The sequence below is a fragment of the Nycticebus coucang genome, chromosome 1 (genome assembly GCF_027406575.1).
Source record: "Nycticebus coucang isolate mNycCou1 chromosome 1, mNycCou1.pri, whole genome shotgun sequence".
In the NCBI taxonomy this organism is placed as follows: Eukaryota; Metazoa; Chordata; class Mammalia; order Primates; family Lorisidae; genus Nycticebus; species Nycticebus coucang.
Window position 1 is genome coordinate 66,463,899 of NC_069780.1, and position 25,782 is coordinate 66,489,680.

The following is a 25,782-nucleotide window of genomic DNA, read 5'->3' on the forward strand; positions in this document are numbered from 1 at the left end:
CTTTATGTGGCATGACACAGTAGTTAAGAGCCTCACGTGAGGTCTGGAGTCAGGTGCTGGGGTTCAAACACTCTACTGCCACTTACACTAGCTCTACATGGCAATGAAGGAATTTTTTAACTTCTCTGCACCTCTACTCCATCACTTCAGAAGTATGGAGGTGACAACAGTACCTACCTTATGAGGTTTCTCTGAGGATTACCAAGTTAATCAAATAACATTAAATCAGATTACTTACACAAATAATTGGCAGAAGATCTTTTTTTTTTTTTTTTTTTGTAGAGACAGAGTTTCACTTTATTGCCCTCTGTAGAGTGCCGTGGCATCACACAGCTCACAGTAACCTCCAACTCCTGGGCTTAGGCGATTCTCCTGCCTCAGCCTCCCGAGTAGCTGGGACTACAGGCACCCGCCACAACGCCCGGCTATTTTTTTGTTGCAGTTTGGCCGGGGCTGGGTTTGAACCCGCCACGCTCGGCATATGGGGCCGGCGCCCTGCTCACTGAGCCACAGGCACCACCCGGCAGAAGATTTTTTGTTGTCTTACTTTTAGGGATCATTCATTATCTTACAACCTCTAAAACAAGAGTTTCAACATTTACTATGATGGCCTCTCTTCACATGAGGCTAACATGAATAGTAAGTGGAAAAACTTTAAATCCACATTTCATAGCTGATACACAGCCATGCACTCTGAAAAATATCTCTCTGAAGTCTCACTTATCTCATTTCTGATATAGGCAGAGACCCTGACAAAGCCTCCTATAGGAGACTGCTATAACCTCTACATGCTCCTAATACAACCTCTTAGAATTATAGAAAGCTACTTCATTAGATATTTTCTGTGGGTTCCAACCCCTGAACAGGCCTCAGTCTTTCATCTGGTTCTGTGGCCATTTCATTTTACTGCTTTGCTCTGTTATCTTACTTCTCTAAACAAATTGAAGATTCTTATTTTTTCAAGAAAATAACTCTAAGATGATATTTCAAGAGCATTTCTAAGCACCATGCCATTTTTTATTTAACATGGTAAACTTTTTATGTTTATAAAGATTACAAAATTGATGCCTTCGAATTAACAGTTTTATATGAAACTTGAAGGCAAATTGTAAAAGCTATGTAAAATGTTGGAAAAAGATATTCAAAGTTCTTTTTCAATTTCAGTTGAAATGAAATTTTCAGTATTAATTATTCCTTAAAAATACTTATTAACTTTAATAAGATTTTCTTAAATATGAAAATGTCATACCAGAATCAAATCATCAGTGTCTGCTAGGAGCTTAATGTATGCACCTCCACAATCAATACCATCTTGAAAATTTACTTCATATCTAAATGAAGGGAAAAAGAACCATACTTCTGATAAATAAAACTTTCTAATTGTTCTTTAAAATCTAATCTATTACTCTTGATTAATTTAAACATACATGTTTTACATTACCAGAAAGCTCATATAAATCATATCTATAATCCATAAGAAATAAGCAGAAATTATCTGCCACTGCAATAAAAGATACATCATTAAACTACTAAAAGTAGAATGAATATAATCAGCTATAAAAAACCCAATCAACTTATTCAAATATTTTTCCCGCCAAAATTGATAAACTAAGAATAAGATATTTTGACTAAAACTATACCAGGAAATTTCAAATTCTGATAAGGTAGGCACTATATGTATGTATAAACTAAACAAACAAACAAACAAACAAAAAAACCAAAGGCCATAAGAAGAGACTTCTAAGAAATTGCTAATGATCTTAGATATCAAGAGTTCACTACTTAGTTGCCTTTAAGTTCAGCTATACCTAATTTGTGTTAAATAAATTGTACATTCAATTAAATAGCTCCAGCAAAGATTTCATAACCTCAATAAATAATGTAGAGTATTTCAGACCTAAAGACCCAGGCGATATTGGAAATTTTATTACAATAACAGGTAAAAGTGTGCACTAACGTGAGCTAAGTTTTTTTTTTTTTGGTTTTTATTTTCTTAAAGGAAATACATCTTGCTAAGACAATGAGTCATAGACCTATTAAACGACATCCAGTAGAGATATTCTGTAAATTGATGAAGTATATGCAAAAATAAATGAGGAAGTGGATGTTACAAAAAGGTTATGATTTCGTTAAATGAATTAACACAAAAAGAGACGAAAATTAGGGCAGCAACTGGAAAGTGATCATTTTAATAAAGGATAATAGTTTTAAATGTTTCTGAAGAAATTTTAGTGACAAGATGAAAAAAATAGCATATAAAATTTTAACAGTTTGAACCCAACTAGTATATATATTTTGTGGTAAAAAATCCCCAACAAACAATAAAATTACTCAGTGATTATCTCTGACTTCCCAGACTATGGGGCTTTCCTCTGCACCTTCTGCTATGCTTTATTTTCCAAGCTCTCCACAACAGTGGTTAGGAGCATGCGCTCTGAAGTTAGAAAGACCTGACAGTGAGTCTTTATTTTGTCCCGCTTCTTGGTCTTTTGGTTAAGATCAAGTCTTTGTTTTACCACTTACCCTAAGGGACACCTTGGGTAAGGGCAAGTTATTTAAGCTTTAAGTATCTAGTTAGTCATTTGTAATACAGAGCCATGATCCATACCTACACCTCAAAGGACTGTTCCGATGATGAAAGGGTATCATGCACAATGATGGGCAAGTGCATGCTCAGAAACTATTAGATTCTGTGTTCATCAGAAGATAATCTTTTGCTCTTTATCATTTTTTAAATGAAGGAAAGAAAGTTTGTTTTCCTCAAAGCCTTATTTTTATTTTAAGCAAGAGCTGAAAAATTTTTTTCATGAACTTAATTAAATCTTTAAAGACTATACTGTAGAAGACGTGGCATATGAAGTGAATTAAAGATCTGTTTTATTATAGGTTATCTAAGGACAAAGGTTTCTGTGAAAAAGAATGAGGAACAATTTTGCAAACTGGCTTTATAAATGGGACCCTAGCTTTGTTGTGCTATTGTGCCTAGATTCAATCACTTTGTCCATTTTTTACATTACAGATTTTCAGAGTTTTCTAATCATTAACTTGTACCTAATATAAATAATTTAGAGGATAAATAAAATGTTGGTCTTACAACTTGACTGCTGATCAACTTCAAGTTGCAGAGAACTTTTTTTTTTTTTTTTTTTTTTTGAGATAGTCTCACTATGTCGCTCTTGGTAGAGAGCCGTGGCATCACAGCTCAGAGCAACCTCAAGCTCTTGGGCTTAAGCAATTCTCTTGCCTCAGCCTCCCAAGTAGCTGGGACTACAGGCACGGCCATGAACCCGCCAGCCTCAGTGTATGTGGCCAGTGCCTACCCACTGAGCCATGGGCACTGCCCCGCCTGGCTATTTTTGTTGCAATTGTCATTGTTGTTTAGCTGGTCTGGGCCGGGTTCGAACCCGCCAGCCTCGGTGTATGTGGCTGGCACCATAACCACTGTGCTACGGGCGCAGAGCTGGCAGAGCACATGTTAACCTTAATTTCTTTACAGTATCATTTCCCAAACTGTTCCATGAAGTAGTAATTATTGCTAGGGAGGAAAAATAAACTTACGTGTTCAAACATGTTTAGGACACATAAAACAAACAGGTTTTTAAATATACAATCTTGAAAGTCTTCAATGGGCTAATAAGATAGAAAACTAATATGCTTTCTGTCTCTTAGGTCTTATCTATCCAGTCTTACTTTCTAAAATTGAGATGAACACATAATACATATTAACATGTACACAATTTCGAAAAAGCAACTTTAGAGTAAAGTTACATATCCATTAAATGTACAGTATTTTAATATAAAATCTCATCACTTTATTTGGCCAATTTTACCAATATTAAGAGAGGACAAATATTCACTTTCCTTCTTTGAATAGAAAGACTGCTTTCAATTCTTGGCTCTTCTTTTTGTTTTTCAGGATAATCATTCCACAATTTATTTAGTAATTTTTTAGACTTATTTTCTAATCTTTGCTATTTGTGTAAGCTATCAATTTCCTCAGTTGTCTAGTACTGACTCATTGAAAATACTAAATTGGAAACACCTTACTCTGGAGAAGTTAAATTTTTTATTATTTTCCTTTATCCTTTCATTTAAGCCACAGAAGGGCACAATGGAAAGTGATATTATATTCAGTAAGTTTCAAGAGATTACCTTCAAACTCTCAAGGGTAAAAAAACAAACAAAATAATACCAAATTCTACCATTAATCCTAATAAATATTAATTCAAATTCAAATATCAATCTCAAATAAATCCCAACCAATATTTTAAATTAGTTTAACTAATGGTCATGTACCCTTTGACATTACTTAATGACTTAAATTCATAAAATGACTTAATGTAGACTGAGCCAAAGCATCGCAAGTAGAATATTAAGCCAATTACAAGAAATGTCACATTTTCCAAAACCTCAAAAACACATGATGGCATTTTAGTTACTCTATAAAGCAACATGTTAACAAATAACTGAAGGGGTTCTAGAGTGATATAATACAGTTATTGATATTTCTGCATGCTGTAATTACCTTAGGACAGCCAAAGTTTCTGATATAAACTAGAAAGTAACATTTATACATTTTCTTCTTTATTTGTTATTATAATTTTAGGGGTTTTAGAATTGTGTCTGCCTGGATTTATTTTGGTTTTATAGCAATAGAGGGAAAATAAACTTCAGAAATTTATACCTGACTTTATGACTCTACATATACAAGCAGCATTACTAATTTATGTCAATATTGGAAAAGGAGAGATTATCAGTGAGAACAGGGGAACATTAAAAGGGGTCAATTCAATTCTTGAAAGACACTGGTGTACATATATATTTCTTTTTAAAATGAATGTGCTGCCTTTGACTCTTATCACTGGTTTAATGGCATTTTTATGGTTCTATTCTAAATATACTGAGTTTACTGTCTTGAGAGCAAGTAATTTTAAGGAAAGAATATAATTAAAAAAATAAAACAAACATGATTTCACTATGTATTATATATATTATGGTGGTAGAATTTTATATATTACAATAATACTATGTAATTTTATTATTAACCTGCTTTTCACTGAAGGAAAGGTGTGTTTGTATGTATATGGGCATTTGTATATTTCACTAAGTGAAACTGAAAAGGAAAATCTGGATTTTTATATTTATTATCAAAATACAAGCCATATTCAGAAGTAAAAACTAATGCAAAATTCAAAAAAGGAATTCTAAAAATATAACAAAACTTACTGAACTATCAAAGGTTTATCAGCAAAAATAAAGGGTTTTGCTAATATAGCAGATATTGCGTGATGCTTTGCTCTAGATTTCAATACCAGTCCTCGGTCACCAGGTACCTGGTTTTCTTTCAACTCTTCTATTTCCCATCTTCCTAAAAAAAAAAAAAAATGAATAAATAAATAAATAAAAATAAAGCAAAGCAAATTAACTAAAATAGAAAACACTTAAGAATTATTTATCAGCAATTGTGAACAATTTTTTTTTCCATGAAGGCTGATTTGGGAAAAATAAAAATTTTATTTTATTTTTTTATTTCTGATTAATATAAGGTTACATTGTTTGCATTTGTTAGGTAAAGTCCAAGTTGCAGTTGAACCCTTCACCCAGGAGGTGTAGTATATAGCCCTACACTGGGCCATATAGGTGACAGCTTACTGCACCCACTCACCGTCCCCTCTCCCCCAACGGCAGGCTATCTGATATTGGTCTCAACTAACCACTATGTACACAACACTGCTATTATCAACACCCAAAAGACTATTTTCAGAACCTGAATCTTTAAGAATCTATATTTTTCAAAGATGCTTTTAAGAAACAGCAAAGAGTCAGCCAGAAACCACTAATCTGGCTTCCTGGTAGTCCTTAATTTTTTGATAAAGTAAAATAGCAAAAATCACAAAAAGTTAAGTACACATAGAAAATGTCACCCACAGTTCCAGTAGCTTGTATTTCAGTGACGTCTGGTAATCATGTGGAATTTAAAAGCACTCTGCATTTGCATGCCCAGTTAAACCTCCCTATATTTTGTTGAAATGACTTGAAAAAAATTATTTACTTGAATATTTAATGTGAATGATACAACAGACCAAACTCAGGCCCTAAGATATTTGATTTTCCTTGATTTTTTGAGTATTAAATTTACATTGGGGGAAAAATGCACTTAAATCTAAAAGCCATTTTGTCTAGTAAAAAATAAAGACTTAAAACTTACCCTTAAGATAGAGCATTTCTTAATTTTATAATTATCAGTGGATTCTTTCAAAACACAAGTGTAAAGCAAATTCTTATCTACCCACTGTTCTTAAATAAATGCTGTACCTAAACATAGATATTTGAATTGAAGCATTCTGTTTGATATTATATTTATGTGGACATTTTATATTTTAAGCAGTATTAGATATTTCTGAAGACTCACTGCTTTTTTGAAGAAAATTATTTTTTTCTCTAAAGGAATTTAAATTGAATGTAGTATTGTTTGTTCTGTGCCTATGGTAGTGATCTTTTTAAACATATGTAAACACAAAAGATATTCCGTGGGATGGAGAACACTGTTTGCAAAGGAAGAAACAGGCAGGCATATTCTTTATCTTATATTAAAACTGAAATTACGTAAACAAAGTAGACAGCTGACATCCAACAAGCTGTTACCTGTTTTGTTGTGAAATAATGGCCTGTTGGGGTCTGAGCACAAGGTAACATATTTATGAGTATGAGGTCCTTTGAGAAGGAGGGAATTTCCACTATCAGTGACCTCGAGAAGAGGTCGATCTTGCTTCAGGGTATAACAATTGAGGCAGCTAGTTTAAGATTAGAAGAAAGAAATTCTTTGGTCATACTCCAAGGTAATCCTGTTAAAGGAGATAATATGACCTCTGATGTAGAATTTTTTTTTTTTTCTTTTGCAGTTTTTGGCCAAGGCTGGGTTTGAACCTGCCACCTCCACCATATGGGGCCAGCGCCCTACTCCGTTAAGCCACAGGCGCTGCCCCTGATGTAGAACTTTTTTTTTTTCTACAGCTAAACCTGAGGAAAATCCACACCAGACATATGATAATGAATGGAGGCCTAAAGATGTGAGCTCCAAGAGTAGCCCCACCTTATAGTTCTCATGAGTTGTCTTCTGGTTTGTACTTGCTAAGGCAGCGGTTTTCAACCTGTGGGTCGCGACCCCTTTGGGCTGTATTAAAGGTTTGCGGCATTAGGAAGGTTGAGAACCACTGTGCTAAGGAGAAGCTTGCCAAAATTGTAATTTGATCTAGGTGTGCCGGTGAAACTGCAGAGAACAGCAGTCTGGGAAGTACTACTTCAGGGAATGCAAGAGACTTAAGGGCAGTAGAGTGAAAATTCAGCTGTGTACATTAGAGTTAGAAAACTAATGCAAAAGTCAGAAAAGGAATTTTAAGGAAAGAATATAATTTTAAAAGGAATGATATTTCCAGAAATGATGAAAGGGTTTCCCAGAAATATTAAGGAAGAATACGAGACAGAACATCTCACTGTGAAGCAGAATGGGGGCCTCCAGCCAACACAATTTAACAGAAATATAACTCAAAAAATAGTAAACTTTGGATCATACTGGTTATATCTAACATTTAAATGAATATTTTACCATCATATAGAGAAATTTCTTCATCCATGTCATCTTTCTTCGCTTTTGATAAGACCCACCTGTAGGTAAAGTCAAAAACACACATATATCATTAACAATAAAAGTAGCCATTTATAGGGATAATGCATATTAGAAACACAACAGAAGATTACCCAACAAAGTCACTTTTCCTTCAAAGATAATTTAATATTTAGAGGCTAAGTAAGAATACTTGTAAGTAATATTGCAAGGTTAGAGTTAAACCAGTTTGGAATCTGCAGTTTTTCAGCTGTCTGATCACAGGTAAGGCACACTAAGCTTCAGTTTCTTCACCTGTAAAAGGCGGATAAATACAGTACTTATCTGCTTACGACCCTGTCTGGCACATAATAATCTTATTAAAAATTAACTTTTATTGTTCATTTAGGATTTAGGATGGGACATTAACTCAAATTTGTACATACGATATTGTTAATCTGTCCTAGAAAATAAAGAAATGCTATGTTTTCTCTTTACACCCAGAATTCATTTGTATTGTTTCTTTGTATAAATGAACAACTATTCAAATTAAACATTTCTATTAATAGCAAAAATGTTTTATATTGTCAAATGAAGTACTTTAAAATTTTTTTGTAAATCTCTAGTAGAGGTAATTTTTATAGGCTAAAACCCATTAATTAAAAAGAAAAAGCTAATCAAATCAAGGAAAATATGCCCTTGAATGAATACTCACCCAGCCAACATTCCACTATCAAACGTTTCTGCAAAATATACTTCTCCTATAGGTTTTGGTGTCTTATATTTAATCTAGAAAATAGATTTTAAAAAGTCTAGTTATTCATCTTAAATAATCTCCCTAGTGAAAAAGCTAGTACAAAATGCACATATAGCAATATAGATGTAAGATGACAAATGTAAATAGGGTTGAAAACTTTATATTCTAGTAATGAAAAGATACAAGAAAACAAATACCATGATGACAAACTGGATACACTGACCCTTCTAACAGAGGAGGAATGGGAGAAAGCAAATAGAGAGGGTCTCATGACTATGACACATTTCTCGTAGTCTTGAAAGGACTCTAACAAGTGACACTATTTGGGGATAAAACTCATTAGAAATGAAAGAAATGGCATGTCACAAGCACATAAGATGAAAAGTTTAGTAAACATACAGACTAGTTTAAAATTAACTTTAAATTTCACTGTTAGGTGACTAAAAGATAATGATATCATTTTCAGAGATTAGAGACTCAGAGAAGAAAAGGATTCCATGAAGATAGCATTGCAAGAGCAAGGCAATTATTAGCATATCATTGTTTCAAGTGCTTTTTAAGTGATAGCTACTAGGGTGATAATAATGGTGACAGCGGCAGTGGTGCTGGTAGTGATATAGTGGCTTTTTTAATCCTATTAATACTTCTGTGAGAGAAGTACTATCTGGTACCCATTTTACATATGACAAAACTGAGGGAAAGACAAAGTATGGAACTTTCCCACTGCCACACAGTTAGATTAACTGTAGAACTTATATTTGAGCCCTAGACTGACTTCAAAGCTCATACGCTTTAGTACACTGTACACAACTTACCAACAAAATAATTTAAAAGATTAAAGATAATTTACTGACAAATTATCAAAAGATAATTTGAATTGATAATAAATGAATGAAATTTTGCCAAAAGTATTGGATCAGTCTGGGTCCTTTCTGAATCAGCTTTCTGTGATTTCATCTGCAAGATTAGTTCTGAGATTTCTTCTCTCAGCCTTTAGGGAAAAGAATGCTGAAATACCTTTTCTATTTTCACTGTCCCTATTCTGCCCTGACAGTACAACCTTTCCCGTCTGTTCAAGGGAAGAAAGTCAATAACTAAACAAAATTCCACCTAATCACTGACAGGGACAAGATTCAGCTACCAAACTGCCAATCTTCTATGAACTTAACTGAATTAGAATGTTACTGTTCTATCTTTGTAGATTGACCAAATGGACAATGATGTCATAAGACCACCTTCATTCTGTTAGATCACCCTTATAATCAGTTTGTTTTGCCCTTTGTTTATACTTTCCCATATCCATATTATTTAAACCATAAAATTAGAACCATCAAAAATCATTCCTTTTCACTTGTTCATCTTCTTAAATTATCACTAAATATAGTCAAAAGTGGTAGGTATCTGTCAATTTCTTTGAAATATTAACTTCCGAAGACCCTTGTAGTAGCCGTATCTAACTTTGTAATTAGTATTTGGAGTACTTACTTTCTATAGATCATAGAAATAGGTTTTAAAAAGAATATCCTTGCAGAGCTTAAAATTTAACAGGAGAACCAGAATATTCACTTTAATCAATTAAACAACACATATTTACAAATAAAAACTCTTGATAAAGGAAATGAAGCAAAGAAGTCTTTAACAACCGTATATTATTCCCATTGGCCCTTCAAACAGGAACTGGCACAATATAATTAATGCTTTCTGACCATCAAAAATATTTCTGATTACAATATTAGATAGCAATATTCCTCAATTCAAAAGCTCTTACAGATTTTTAAAGATTTCTGTAAAGATATTTAAAGATTTCTGTAAAGTTTCAAAAGATTTCTGTAAAGTTTTCAAAAGCTCTTACAGATTTTTAAAGATTTCTGTCAAAGATATTTAAAAATTTCTGTAAAGTTTCCTGGACTCCTGTTAGTCACCACCTCAAACCACACATTTTGACAACGCTGAGACAGAGACACAGATCACCTTTACTAACTGCCTACCTCATCATCACTTCCCGTTCTAATCCATCCTCCTTGTTAGCATTTTCTTTCCCAAGAAATAAAGATACATTCATCACTTCTTAAAGAAATGCAAATTATACAACTTTTTATCTGAAAAAGTCTAGCAGTGTCAGAAATATGACTAAAATCCTTATTGTTAGCTAAAGCACTTAGTTCTCTGTAACCAGTAACAAACTTCTATCATGATAGTAAAAACCTACCCCATATTTGTTACTAAAAGCATGTTAAGAACCATGCACAAATTTCTGTAGTACATGGGCACTCTAAAAAATAAAGCATCAAGATAGTTAGAGAAAATACAATGTTTTCTATCAATTTATTAAATGAATCTTATTAGAACTGAAATCAATCTTTAAAGATATATCATTCCATTCTATTCTGTAAAGGAATAATTTATAACTCACTTCTCAATACCTTACCTCTGAGGAAAGTTCACCTTCATTAACATTAATCTCTTCTGAATTTTTATCAAAGTCTTCCATCTCAACACCATCATCCATAAATTCTGCATTAACTGAGATGAACAGAAGACCGAAACATAGCGAAAAGCCTTGAAAATGCATATTATCTGTGAAATTAAAAGTATTTAGTAAAAATAAAGTTGTGGAAAATAAGTGTTAAGGATACATAGGCTGGTTTTTAAGAACAGATCATTGATAAAATTAAACAAGTGTAAACACAAACTTCAAGTCTCTCAGGAAACACTCTACAGCTTTAGGCCTTCCTTCAAAAATAAAGAGCTTCTGTTACAAAATCTAACTATACAGATAACAGTAATTATAAAACTCAAATAGTATGTATACACCTTTAAAAGAAAGAGAAAGTATTATGATTCCTAAATGTTCACTTAAATTCTTTTTATTTATAAGTACTTAATTAAGTGTATAGAAACCTATAACTGGAAATTTTATAACTACAAAAGCAAAATGCATTTATACATAAACATCAAAAAACTAAAAAAAAAAAAAAAAAGAATTTTATTACAAGTTTAATGTGATAGTGTTACACTGAAATCAAAACACAGCCAAAAAGGCAAACACATGCAGGGCTTAATGCAGTCAGGTTGACTGCTATGGAGAAAGTTCTTTTGTGTTTATTATTCCCATAATTCTGTGATTACAGAATGACTTATACATTTCTCTTTTCAAATGCTGCAAAACTTCTGTTCTTCATACCATTGAGTGTTAGAAGTCAAATATAATTTATCTGCTTCTAAGTAGTATATGATTTATATAATTATGTCATCCTCCACTCCATTAGCATGTAAAAATCTCAAATTTTATTTCTTGGTGCCAATGGACTTTTAAACATCAAGTAAATGTGGACACTCCCAACAGTATGGCAGTCTTTGGCTGTAAGGTGGTCAGTCATCCAGATAATCTAGAGTATATTATATTTTAAAAAGTTACCATCAACATAATTCTCTTTTTAAAAGAGTGAATTCTTAGAAAGAACTCTTAGACCATTCAAAACATATCTATATGCCTGTGTAGATCTGCGTAAGAAACACTGTACTGGCTTGGCACCTGTAGCTTAGTCGGGAGGGTACTGGCCACATACACCCAGGCTGGTGGGTTTGAACTCAGCTGGGGCCAGCTAAACAACAATGACAACTGCAGGAAAAAAATAGCCAGGTGTTGTGACAGGGATGCCTGTAGTCCTAACTACTTGGGAGGCTGAGGCAAGAGAATCGCTTAAGCCTAAGAGTTTGAGGTTGCTGTGAGCTGTGATGCCACAGCACTCTACCAAGGGCAACATGGTGAGACTCTGTCTCAAAAAAACAAAAAAACAAAAAGAAAACCACTGTATCCACAGTAAGATAGCCCTCTATACCTGCAAGAATGACTATTATCAAAGTGTTGGGAAGACGTGGGGAAACTGGCACCCTTACACTATTGCTAGGAGTGTGTGGAGGTAAGATAACAATGGCTTTGGAAAACTCTGTGGCAGTTCTTAAAATTACAAACAGAATCACCATATGACCTAGTAATTCTACTCTTTGTTATGAGTCCAAATGAAACTAAAATAGATATCCACATAAAAATTTACATACAAATATTAAAAGAACCATTTTTGGCTGTGTGAGGTGGCTCCCACCTATAAACCTAGCACTCCAGGAGGCCCAGGTGGGTGGATTGCTTGAGCTCAGAAATTCAAGACCAGCCTGAGCAAGAGTGAGACTTTGTCTCTGCTAAAAATAGGAAAACAAACAAACGAACAACAACAACAAAAACCTAGCCAGATGTAGTGGCACAAGCCTGTAGTTCCAGCTACTTGGGAGGCTGAGGCAAGAGGATTGCTCAAGCCCATGAGTTTGAGGTTGCTCTAAGCTATAACACCACGGCACTCTATCCAGGCAACAGAGTAAGACTCTGTCTCAAAAAAAAAAAAACCAAAACATTTTACATGCTAGACCCAAAGTGAAAACCACCCAGATGTCTATCAGCTGATAAATAAACAGAATATGGATTCATACAACAAAATTTCAACAATGAAAAGGAATGGAGTACTGATACATGCTACAAAATGTATGAAGCTCAAAAACATTACCCCAGGTGAAAGAAGCCCCTCACAAAACCCCCACATATTTATTGTATGATCCTACTTAAACACGCAAATCTACAGAGTTAAAAAATAGATTAGAAACTGCTTAGAAAAATAAGGGAGAAATAATTAGTGCAAGGATTCTTTTTGGGGTGATAAAAATGTTCTAATATTGGAATATAGTTAATGATTGAACAACCAGGTAAATACACTACAATCTCATGAATGAAATGTGTGGGTCAGTTAACTTCAAAAGGTCACTGGCTATAATCCTAAAGTTTACTTTGAAAATGAATGTTTTTTTTTTTAGAAACTCAACACCGAACTATCATAATATGAGCATTCTATACTGAAATGTGTTAATGCTACCATCTTTATGGACAAAGACAATACAGAAAATAATGCATGCTGTAATTTGTTAGAAGAATTTGATCATTCTAAAGTCATAAGAGGTTTAACTGGGATAAGAAGTACATATAAAGAGACCAATCTGACTCAATAAAATAGGTTTATTTTCTTAATTTTCCATTGGCACAGAAGTTAGTACTTTTGCAAACTGCTTATTGTTAGGCTAAATAAAGCCTCGATGTTTTAAAAGTCTAAAGGCCTTCCATGATTTAATATATATGGTATTTTGCTTGACTTTCTAGCAATAATCTTTGAGTAAAATAAAAATGCATAAAATAATCATAGTAGCAATAGTGAACATTCATACCACTTTAGACCTATATCCTTCCTTTCAAAATGAAAGCACACTTTAGATTCCTAATAATCTGTTGAAATAGATACATTCTAAGTGATCTGTTTGAGTTCTGCTGTACTGGGCTGCCAGCTGGAACTCTGCTCTCAATTCAACCAGAGAAGAAGCCCAATTTTATTTATTTTCTGTTATAGTTCTTCCTAACTTTTCTTTAGAAATAGTTTCCAATGCTTCAGAAAAAAGTTCAGAAAATCTTTTATCTTGAAAGTTTGTTCTTTTTTAAAGTTCTATAATTATAATCTTAAATTTATATAAGAAACTAGCTAATTTAATCTTTGCAGCCCATCTGGGGTATTATAATTCCCAATCTACAAAGGGAAAACAGAAAGATTTTAAAAATTGGTCAAAGTGACATGATTAAAAATGTGAAAAATAAGATTAGAACCCTAAATTAGAACCCTAATTTCTTCAGTATACCATGCTACCTTTTGTTTTTATTTTATCCCACTGTATTATTATATGCTTATTCATAAAAAGAAATGGAAGAACCACACAAATGATAACATAACAAAATACATTTTCAAACCTCTAGGAAATTTCTAACGTTTAGATTATCATTAGTATTAAGTTATGAAGATATTTAAATGGAAATGGCAAGTGAAATGTTTAAAAATGAACCGCAATTAGTCACAAACCATTCTGCAGACAAGGCAGTTCCACAGGATACAGTCACCATTAGGAAAAGGATATAGTCTAAAGTTGTTTATATCTGTTCTTTACTTTTTTTTTTTTTTTTTTGAGACAGGGTCTCATTTGTCACTGGGGCTAGAATGCAGGGACATCATCACAGCTCACTGCAGTCTTGAACTCCTAGGCTCATGTGATCCTCCTGCCTCAGCCTCTCAACTAGCTGGGAGTGAAAAGGCACTAGCCACCATGACCAGCCAATTTTTCTATCTTTTGTAAAGATGGGCTCTTGCTTTTGCTCAGTCTTGTCTCAAACTCCTGGCCTTAACCAATCCTCCTGCCTTGGCCTTCAAAGTGCTAGGATTACAACCACGAGCCACCATGCCCAGCTAGTATTTACTCTTTTAAAAAAATTAGGAATACAGACTTAATAATTTCTGCTTAATTCTACAGTATCCTCTCATTATTTAATGATGCACAGGCTGACCAGTAAGAATTAATGAAATTCACAGTATAGAAGTCTATCACACAATGGTGCTAACATGTCATCAATTTCCAAATAAAACTAGGTCTGTCACATCTTGTTTCTTAAAGAGAGATGTAAGATATTGACAGGTCTAGACTAAAACCTTGAGAGGCTAGTTACAGTTCTGAACTAGAGGCTAGTTCAGGTAATGTTACAAAAAAAATGAAGTAATTAATTTATGCACTAAATTTTTTTGAATTGTAAAATGCAATTGTTGCATAAAAATATCTTCAGAACAACTTTCATACATTGTGCAAAACTAAACTCTATACCCATTTAACAACTCTCCATTCCTATTTTAGTCCCTGACAATCATCTTTCTACTTTCTGTCTCTATGAATTTGACAACTCTAGCTACCTCATATAACTGGAGTCATACAGTATTTTTTTGTGTGTATGTGACTGGCTTATTTGCTGTAGCATTTATCAAATTTCCTTCCTTTTTAAAGCTGAATAATACTAGATTGTGTGTATGTACCATACTTTGTTTATATGGCCATCAAAGGACACTTGGGTTACTCCCACCTATTGGCTATTATGAATAATCTTGCATTGAACGTAAGTATACAGGTCTTTTGAGACTCTGCTTTAAATTATTTGGGGTATATATCTAGAAGTGGAGTTACTGATCACGTGATAATTCTATTTTTCAATTTCTGGGAACCTCTCCACTGTTTTTAGTAGTGGCTGCACCATTTTACATTCCTGTCAACAGTGAACAAGTGTTTAAATTTCTATACATCCTTGTCAACATTTATTATCTGTTTTTCTGATAGTAGCCACCCTAATAGGTATGAGGTGGTTATCATTTGGTTTTGATTTGGACTTCCCTAACTATTTAGTGACATGGTGCATCTTTTCATGTGCTTTTTGACCACTTGCCTTATGGAGAAGTGTCAATTCAACTCCTTTGCCCATTATTTAAAATCAAGTTGTTTCATCATTTAGTTCTAGTTCTTTGAAGATTGGATATTGACCCCACATCAAATACAGGCAGTCCCTGGGTTATGAATGAAATAGGTTCTATAAATTTGGTTTTAAGTTGAATTTATATGTGAGTTGAACAAGTACATTTACCTATTACCTGTAATAACGTCCATTTTTAAGTGCGAGTTGTATGTAAGTTGGATGTGTGTAATTCCAGAATTGCCTATGTGATTTGCAAGTATTTTTTCCCATCTACAGCTTTTTCATTCTATTGATTGTATTCTTTGATGTGCAGAAGTTTTTAATTTTGAAGTCTTCCAATTTACCTATTTTTTATTTTGTTGCCTGTGCTTTTTTGTATCATATCAAAAAATCAATGCCAAATCCAACGATTTTTAAGAACTTTAGTTTTAACTCTTTTTAGATCTTCAATCCATTTTTAGTTAATTTTTATCTATAGAATAAGGTAAGAGTCCAATTTTATTCTTTTACAAGTGGATAGCAAGTTTCCCTAATACCATTTGATGGGAATACTGCCTTTTCTACACTGAATAGTCTTAGCATTCTCATAAAAAATCATTTGAACATTTATGTGAAAATTTGTTTCTGGGATCTCTATTCTATTCTACTGACACATATACATATACATGTCTGTCTTTATGTCAGTCCAACAGTGGTTTGACAACTGTAACTTTGTATCAAGTTTTGAAATCAGGGAGTATGAGACCTCCAACTTTATTCTTCTTTCTTAAGATCATTTTGGCTATTTGGGAGATTCTATTAAAATTTTCGTATGGAAAAATGAAATATATATTTCTGCAAAAAATACCATTTGGATTATGATAGAGATTATACTGAATCTGTAGATCACTTCGTGTAGTAATGACACCTTAAACCCTCCAATCTGTGAACTTGGGATGTCTTACTGTGTCTTCTTTCTTTCATTAGCATTTTGTAGTTGTCAGTGTACGGAGTTTTTATATTTATTTATATACATAGTATATAGTATATCACATAGTATAGTATAGCTATACTATAGTATACTATATACTATAGTATAGTATATAGTATATAGTATAGTATATATATAGTATATAGTATATCACATCCTTAATTAAGTTTATTCCTAAAGTATTTTTTTCTTTTTATGCTATGATAAATGGAATTTTCTTACTTTCCTATTCATTGATAACTGTTAGTGTACAGAAAAGCAACTGATTTTTATGTGATTTTGTATTCTAAAACATCTGTGAATTTGTTTATTAGTTCTAACAGATTTGGTTTTGTTTCATGCATGTGAAAATATAAAAGGTTCTATAGTGTATGTAAGATCATGTTACCTGCAAAGATGACTTTACTTCTTTGTTTTTAATTTGAATATTTTTTATTTCTTTTTCTTGCCTGATTTCTCTAGTTAGAACTTCTAGTTCTACAATGCTGAATAGAAATGGAAAAGGGAGTCATCCTTATTCTCAAATTTAGACGAAAACCTTTCAGTCTTTCACCAATGAATCTGATGTTACTTGTAGGCTTTTTCATATATGTCCTTTACTATGCTTAAGTAGTAAAGCATGTTTCTTCCATACCTAGTGTGCTGAGTGCTTTTCATCATGAAAGAGTGTTCAATCTTGTCAAATGCCTTTTCTGCATGAACAGAGACAAGCATATGATTTTCTTCCCCCTACATGTTATTGTGACATATTAGATTGATATTCTTATGTTGAATTTTCAATCATCCTGAGATTCTAGGAATAAATCAACTTGGTCATTCTTTTAATATGCTGTTGAATTCTGTTTTCTAGCATTTTGTTAAGAATTTCTGCATCAAGATTCACCAAGAATATTGGTCTGTAGTTCTACGATAGTGTCTTTTTGTGGCTTTGGTAGGGTGATATTGGCCTTATAGAATTGAGATTGGAAGTGTTACCTCCTCTTCAATTTTTTTGAAAAGTCTGAAAAAACTGGTATTAATTCTTCCTTCTATGTTTGGTAGAACTCATCAGTGAAGGCAACTGGCCCTGGGATTTTATTTGCTGGGAAGTTTTTGATTACTGATTCAATATTTTTATCAGTTATAGCTCTGTTCAGACTTTCTATTTATTCATAACTTAGTCTTGATAAGGTATGTGTTTCTAGGAATTTATCCATTTCATCTAGGTTATCCTAGTTTTTGGAATACAATTGTTCATGGCATGCTCTTAAAATCCATTATATTTCTATGCAACCAGCTGTAATGTCTCATCTTTCATTTCTTACTTTACAGTCCTCTCTCTTTTTTTTCTTAGTCATTCAAGCTAATAGTTAGCAATTTGTCAATTTTATTGATCTTTTCAAAGAACTCTTGGTTTCACTGATTTTCTCTATTTTTCTATTCTTTATATTTCCCTCTGCTCTAATCTTTATTATTTTCCTTCTGCTAACTTTGGGTTTACTTTGTCTTATTTTAGTTTCTTAAGGTATAAAGTTAGCATTTATAGACATAAATTTCCCTTTAGCATTCCAGTCACTGCATCCCATAAGTTTTAGTATGTTGTATTTTCATTTGTCTCGAGATATTTTCTAATTTTTCTTGAGACTTCTTCTTTGACCCATTGGTCAAGAATATATTGTTTTAATTTCCACACATTTGTAGATTTTTCTGTTTTCCTCCTGCTACTGATTTCCAGCTTCATTCTACTACAATCAGAAAAGTTACTTTGCATGGATGTGATCTTTTAAAATTTATTAAGACTTGTTTGTGGGCTCACATGTAGGCTATCCTAACGAATGCTCCATGTAAGTGTAAGAAAAATGTCTATCCTGGTATTGTTGGGTAGGGTGTTGTCTATATGTTTACTGGTCCAATTGGTCTGTAGTGTTAAGTCATCTACTTCTTTGTTAAACTGTATGGCTGTTCTAAGTTATACAATTTTAGTAGTAAGAATCTTGTTTATATGGTATAAAGAGGAACATCTGATGCTGATGCCACAGCTTCCCTTGTTATAGAAGTACACAAGACAGTAAGCCCAGGATTTTTATGGAGGTCCAAGCTTCTGTGTATTCCACAGTCTATGCAGCTTGCTGAGAGCACTAAGCATCAGTTGTGCCTTCATAAGAAGGAAGGTGTGAAAGAACGGCATCCTGCTGCACCACCGTGTGTTCTCCATCTCATATATGTTCTCTGCACCATTTATGTGACAGTTCAGTAACAAAGTGAGACGCCAAGTAACTTTATCCAAGAATGAGATAACACCATCCCCAATCTTTGAAACCTAGACAAAGTAGTCTGGTCTACTTCAAAGATTTTCACCAATATCATCTAAAGGCCCTACTTAATCCCCACTGCCACCCCCAAATCACAAATTATAAAAGTGTAGCTCACTTACTAGCATTAAAGTAATGTTCACTCCCACATCAAATGCAGGCAGAGTATTCAAAGAAAAGGTAATAACAGGGCACCCAATATATGTTGTAAAGTGTGGGGGAAATTGCTGGTGGATCACCAACCAACTAATTTTCTCTTTTCCAAGGGGACATGACCATGTTTACCTTGGAACTAGGTGTGATCAGGAAACTGAATTACAGTAAATGGAATGTAAACAGAAGAACTGTATTCCATTGCTGTCCCTTGCCTATAATAATTTCCTTATCATCTTTGCCCTTCTGGTTTGATGTCAGCAACTTAGAAAGCCATGGCTGAAAATAGCAGTTACAACGTATAAGATGGCAAGGATCCTGAATCATCAGTTAGAGGAGAGCCATTTTATTAGTCAGAGTTCTTTATAGAAAAAGAAATAATAGGGTATATGTGTGAGTCTGTATACATACATATAGGCATAACTCATTTTATTACACTTTAGCTTTATTGCATTTTTCACAATTTGAAGGTTTGTAGCAACCCTGCATTGGGCAAGTCTATAAGCACCATTTTTCTAACAGCATGAGTTCATATTTCATGTCTCTAAAATACATTTTGGTAATTCTTGCAATATTTCAAACCTTTCATAAGTACTGGCACTGTTCTGAGGCACCACAAACCACACCCATGCAAGACAGTGAATGTAATCAATAATAGTTATGTGTGTTTTGACTGTTCCACTGATCGTTCCCTATCCTTCTCTCTCACCTAGGGCCTCCATATTCCCTGAAACACACAACTTGAAATTAAGCCAATTAATAACCTACAATAGCCCCTCAGTGTCAGTCAAGTAAAAGTAAGAGTCACAAATCGCTCACTTTAAATCAAAAGCTAAAAATGATTACCCTTGTGAGGAAAGTATGTCAAAAGCTGAAACAGGCTGAAAGGGAGGCCTCCTGCATCAATGGTTAGGCCAAGATGTGAATAAAAAGAAAATTTCTTGAAGAAAATTAAAAGTGCTATTCCAACGAATGAGAAGGAAGTGAAAAAGCCTCATTGCTGATATGGAGGAAGTCCAAGAGGTCTGGAGAGAAGATCAAATAGTCACAATACTCACTTAAGCCAAAACCTAATTCAGAGCAGGCCCTAACTCTCTTCAATTCTATAAAGGCTGAGAGAGGGAAGAAAGATGGCAAAGAAAAGTCTGTAGCTAGCAGAAGTTGTTGATTCATGAGGTTTAAGGAAAGAATCCATTTCTAGAACATAAAGTTCAAAGTGAAGAACCAAGTTATCCAGAAGATCTAGCTAAGATCATTGATAAGGGTGACTGCACTAAACAAGGGGTTTCAATGCAGATAAAAATGCCTTCTATTAAAAGAAAATGCCATCTAGGGCTTTCCTAGCTATGGAGGAGAAGTCAATGCCTGGCTTCAAAGTGTCAAAGGACAGGCTGAATCTCCTGTTAAGGCTAGCACAGACTTAAAGGTGACTTAAAGTCGAAGCCACCACTCATTGTACCATTTTGTAAATCCTATGGACCCTTTAGAATTACATTCAGTCTACTCTACCTATGCTCCATACATGAAACAACAAAGCCCAGATAACAACAGCACATCTGTTTAGAGCATGATTTACTGAATATAAATTAGAAAAAGCCGTACTGAGACCTACTGTTCAAAAAAAAAAAAAAGATCCCTTTCCTTTCAAGATATTACTGCTCATTCACAATGCACCTAGTCACCCAGGAGCTGGAGATGTAAAAGAACATCAATGGTGTTCTTGTGCCTGCTAATCCAACCCTCATGGATGACTCTAAGGGGTTCAGGACTTCAGTGGAGGAAGTGCAGATGTACAAATAGCAAGAGAACTATAGTTAGAAGTGGAGCATGAAGATGTGATTAAATTTCTACAATTTCATGATAAAACATGAACAGATGAGGAGTTGCTTCTTACAGATGAGCGAAGAAAGTGATTTCTTGAGACAGAATCCACTATGTTTAATCAATTCTTCAATCTGAAAGGTTGCCACAAACCTTCAATTTGTGAAAAATATAGTAAAGCAAAACTCAATAAAATGAGGTATGCATGTATGTATGTGCACACACAACAAACACACACCCCGTTAATTCTGTTTCTCTGAAGCACTAGACCAGTGGTTCTCAACCTTCCTAATGCCGCGATGTATTTTCTTTACAAAGGGGTCACGACCCACAGGTTGAGAACCACTGCACTAGACTAATAAAATGGCTCTCCTCTCCAAGCAGGGATTCAAGAACCCTGGCACCTTCTACCTTACAATTCTAGAGAAGAAGCTGTGAACACTGTTGGAATGACAACGAAGAATTTAGAACAATACATAACTTAGTTGATAAAGCAATGGCAGGGTTTGAAAGGATTGACTTCCGTTTTGAAAGAATTCTATCAAATAAGTATCACATGCTACAAACAGATGTTTCATTAAAGAAAGAGTAAATAGATGGAGAAAACTTCATTGTTGTCTTATTTTAATAGTCACAGTCACCCCAACCTTCACCAACTAACACCCTGATTAGTCACGAGCCATTAACATAGAGGCAAGAGTCTCCACCAGCAACAAGAGCATGACTTGCTGAAGGCAATAAAGTCTTTTTAAATTGAGGTATGCACATCATTTATAAGACATAAAGCTATTGCACACTTATTGGAATACAGTATGGAGTAAACATAACTTTTTTTTTTTTTTTTTTTTTTTTGCAGTTTTTGGCCAGGGCTGGGTTTGAACCCACCACCTCTGGCGTATGGGGCCAGTGCCCTACCCCTTTGAGCCACAGGCGCCGCCCCAGTAAACATAACTTATATGCAATGGAAAAACCAACAGTTTCATGCAGCTTGCTTTATTGCAACATTTGCTTTATTGTGGTGGTCTGGAACTAAACCCATATGATCTCTAGGTATGCTTCCTGATTATGGAGGATGAGAAGTTCTGAGAGCTGAAGTCAGAAAGCTATAGACCCAGGAGAACTACTGCTATAGTTCCAGTCTGTGTTGAGGCCTAAGGTCCAGGAGAGCTGATTGTATGAATTCCAGCCTGAAAACCAGGAGGCTCAGTACCCAAGAAGAACCAATGTTTCAGCTTGAGTCCAAAGGTCGGAAAAACTGATACCCTAGTCAAGCAATCAGAAAGGAAGTTTTACTGCTTCCTTAAGGGAGGGCCATCCTTTTTGCTATATTTAGGCTTTCATCTCAGTGGAGAGCAACCCACAGTAGGGAGAGAAATCTGCTTAATTCACTCTCTTTAGTCAAATGTTAATCTTATTGGAAGATGCCGTCAAAAGACATATACAGAATAATATTTAAACAAATATCTGCACATCTTGTGGCTCAATTAAGTTGACATATACAATTAAGTTTCATAGCCATTCACTCTTTTGGAACATCAGAAACCAGAAATAATGTTAAGCCTCTGAGATTATTAAATTTTCTATTTAAGCATTGACTTAACTAATATAAGCACATACAATTAAGTAAAACTGTGTTTTTTTAATGTCAGAAGGACCTAGAAACAATAAAAATACTTCAAGAAATATATCCATAAGTGGGAAAAGAATCAAAATAACAGAAATTATATTTGAAAATACAACTTTCTGGAGATTTAGGCAACAAAGTACTATAAAGCATTTGGTGGAGTCTGAATCTGATATTATAAAAATGAGAAACCTTTGACATTAGTGAAATAATTAGAGAGGAAAGCCTGAATATAGAAATATTATTTGGTTATATGAATTACACAAAAAATAAACTGTCTATGCACTGAGTTTTAAAACCAAAACTATAGAATAAAGTTAAAATGACTATCACCATTTAAAAAATAATATGTTTACCTAAATATGTTAATAATGATATATTTACTTATTTATTTAGATATATAAATAAATATACATAATTCCACAAAAGTAAATTGAGACAATTGCAAAACACAAAACAAAAATATAAACTCATAAGAGTTGGAACTCTCCCTTTCATTTCTGGACTCATGGTTCCCCAATGCATTCTGGTTGGGCATTGGAGACAATGGTAAATAGGTATACATATATGTTTTCAGAATGAATCACGGAAATAAAAAGGTTAAAAGGGGATGGGAAACAGATGTTACCAAGCAACCAACTAGGATAAGTCTGATGTTGCAGCAGCACTACAGCAGTAAATTCAGCACAGGGATTTTAGACAATTAGAGGAAAACAAAAAATAAAATGAGTGAGTTTTTATTCTCTACAAAAGTCTAGAAGATCCCGGGGTGGAAAAATATTTTTCTATAATTTAACTTACAGGAAAATTTATGGAATGAATCCTTATATAACAGATGTCTTTACTAATGGTTTTATGAGAGACAAATAGTTACGTCAATGCTTTGTCATCAGCCTGCTGACATTTAGGGCACATTGTTTAAAGTTAACACAGATTTATGAAGCAAACATCACGTTGATCCCCAAACCAGGAAAAGACCCAGCAAGAAAAGAAAATTATAGACCAATATCACTAATGAATATAGAGGCAAAAATACTCAACAAGATCCTAACAAACAGAATCCAGCAACACATCAAACAGGGCGGGGCTGACCCAGAGGACTGCTTTACTGAGCCTAAGATGCACCTGGCCCTCACGGGATCACCAGCCTATAGACAAAGGAAGGCAGAAGGATAGAACTGATAGGTAACCGAATACAAACCTGCAGGAGCAAAGACAGGGCTTTGGAACTCAAAACAGCTTCGCTTCTGCAGGGGAACTTAGCAGGAACAGACAAAATCCTGCAAAGTTGTTCGGTTCTGTTCTGTCAGTAACATCAATGAGGGGCGGGGCTGGACCTGAATGAACACCCCCCAACCTTCATAAAGCGCCCAAGGCTGTCAGGCCTCACCTCCTCCTGCTAGATAGAGGCAGAGCGCAGAGGAATGGCAGATCTCCCCCTGTGATACAGATCTGTGTTTAAATGAGAATACCCAGGACTCCAGGAGCTAAACCTTATCTCCTTAAACCCACAGCCAATTACCACAGGTCTGGTGGAAATTATTCAGGCAGGTGCAAACCCCTGCAGTATCTGTTTACTACAGGCAACTGGGTCAGCCAACTGCAGGGCTATCAGTGACTGGGTGTGACAGAGGTGCAAGGTGGGGAAGCAGGAACCAACCTTCCCAGACTGATCTATTTGCTGGGTGGCTCCTCCTGACTCCACACAGCACTGGAGCAAGCCATATCAGAGTAGTCATCAGACCTCTGTGATCCAGTTCCCAGAGACCTCTTAAACTCTCTCACCTGAGACAGGTGCTGAATGAGACAATTGATTTGGACCTTTTAAACTGAGCCAATCGCCTGAGGACTATTCAGGTGGTGCCCTGGGTGTGTGGTTGTAGGAAGGTTTGATTTTCCTTTTCCAATTGTTGCCTGTGGTGGGTGGGGTGACTTAATTGCTGGTATTTCTCCACAGCTGAGACTTCAACCCAGAGTAACTGTTTCACTAGGGTTAAACAGAAACCAGCCGAAAAAAAGACAGAACCACTTAGCCCCACCACACAAAACAGGGCCCCAGTTTCTCAGGCCACAGCACTGTACAGGTCCTCGACAAAGCTCCAGGGGAAAAATCAAAGGGAGTAAAACAATCATGGGGTGGAATCAGCGGAAAAAACTCTGGTAACATGAATAAACAGAATAGATCCCCCCCAAGGAAAGATATGGCTGAGGTAATTGAAGATCCCATTCATAAACAACTGGCTGAGATGTCAGAAATCGAATTCAGAATTTGGATTGCAAATAAGATTAATAAAGTGGAGGAAAATTTGGAATTAGAACTTCGAGCAGCCTTTCAAAAGTCGGAATTAGGAATTTGAGGAGAACTTCAAAAGTTGGCTCAAGAATTTAATGAATTTAAAGACAAAACCACCAAAGAGACACACTGAAGCAAGAATTTGCAGCCCTCAAAGATATGAAAAATACAGTAGAATCCCTCAGTAACAGAGTGGAGCAAGCAGAAGAAAGGATTTCTGACATTGAAGACAAAGCCCTTGAACGCTCCCAAACTCTCAAAGAAGAAGAGAAATGGAGAGCAAAAATGGATCATTCTCTCAGACAGCTCTGGGACAATTCGAAGAAGGGTAATATCTGACTCATTGGAATCCCTGAAACCGATGAAGTGGCCTCGCTAGGCACAGAGGCCGTTCTCCATGAAATTATGAAAAGAATTTTCCAGACATGCCTAGAGATTTTGAAATTCAGATAGCAGACAGCTTCAGAACCCCAGCATGACTCAACCCCAATAATACATCCCCCAGGCATATCATAATTAACTTCACTAAAGTTAATATGAAGGAGAAAATTCTCAAAGCAGCCAGACGAAAGAAAGCCATTACCTACAAAGGGAAGAATATTAGAATGACTGCAGATCTCTCTGCTGAAACTTTTGAAGCCAGAAGAGGGTGGTCATCGACCTTTAATCTCCTAAAACAAAATAACTTTCAACCCTGGATCCTGGATCCAGCTAAACTGAGTTTATGATGGAGAAATTAAATACTTTAATGACATTCATATGTTGAAGAAATTTGCCATAACCAAACCAGCTCTTCAGGATATTCTCAGACCTACCTCCATAATGACCAACCCAGTCCTCTACCACAAATTTAAACTCACTCAGAAACTCTTGATCAAATTCCAACTTCTACACT

General features: G+C 34.7%; 1 protein-coding gene across 3 annotated transcripts in view; it reads right to left on the reverse strand.

Annotated features, from left to right (window-relative positions):
* The window catches only part of CLGN (calmegin), a 68,158-nt gene that overhangs the window by 32,720 nt on the left and 9,656 nt on the right, over window positions 1-25,782 (reverse strand). For all 3 annotated transcript variants that reach the window (XM_053581985.1, XM_053581996.1, XM_053581990.1), the window contains exons 2-6: window positions 10,789-10,937; window positions 8,319-8,392; window positions 7,607-7,665; window positions 5,227-5,368; window positions 1,250-1,331 (exon numbers count right to left, since the gene is read on the reverse strand). In XM_053581985.1, coding sequence (XP_053437960.1) covers window positions 1,250-1,331; window positions 5,227-5,368; window positions 7,607-7,665; window positions 8,319-8,392; window positions 10,789-10,932 — 501 coding nt within the window. In that variant the 5' untranslated portion in view covers window positions 10,933-10,937. The remainder of the gene's footprint in view (window positions 1-1,249; window positions 1,332-5,226; window positions 5,369-7,606; window positions 7,666-8,318; window positions 8,393-10,788; window positions 10,938-25,782) is intronic.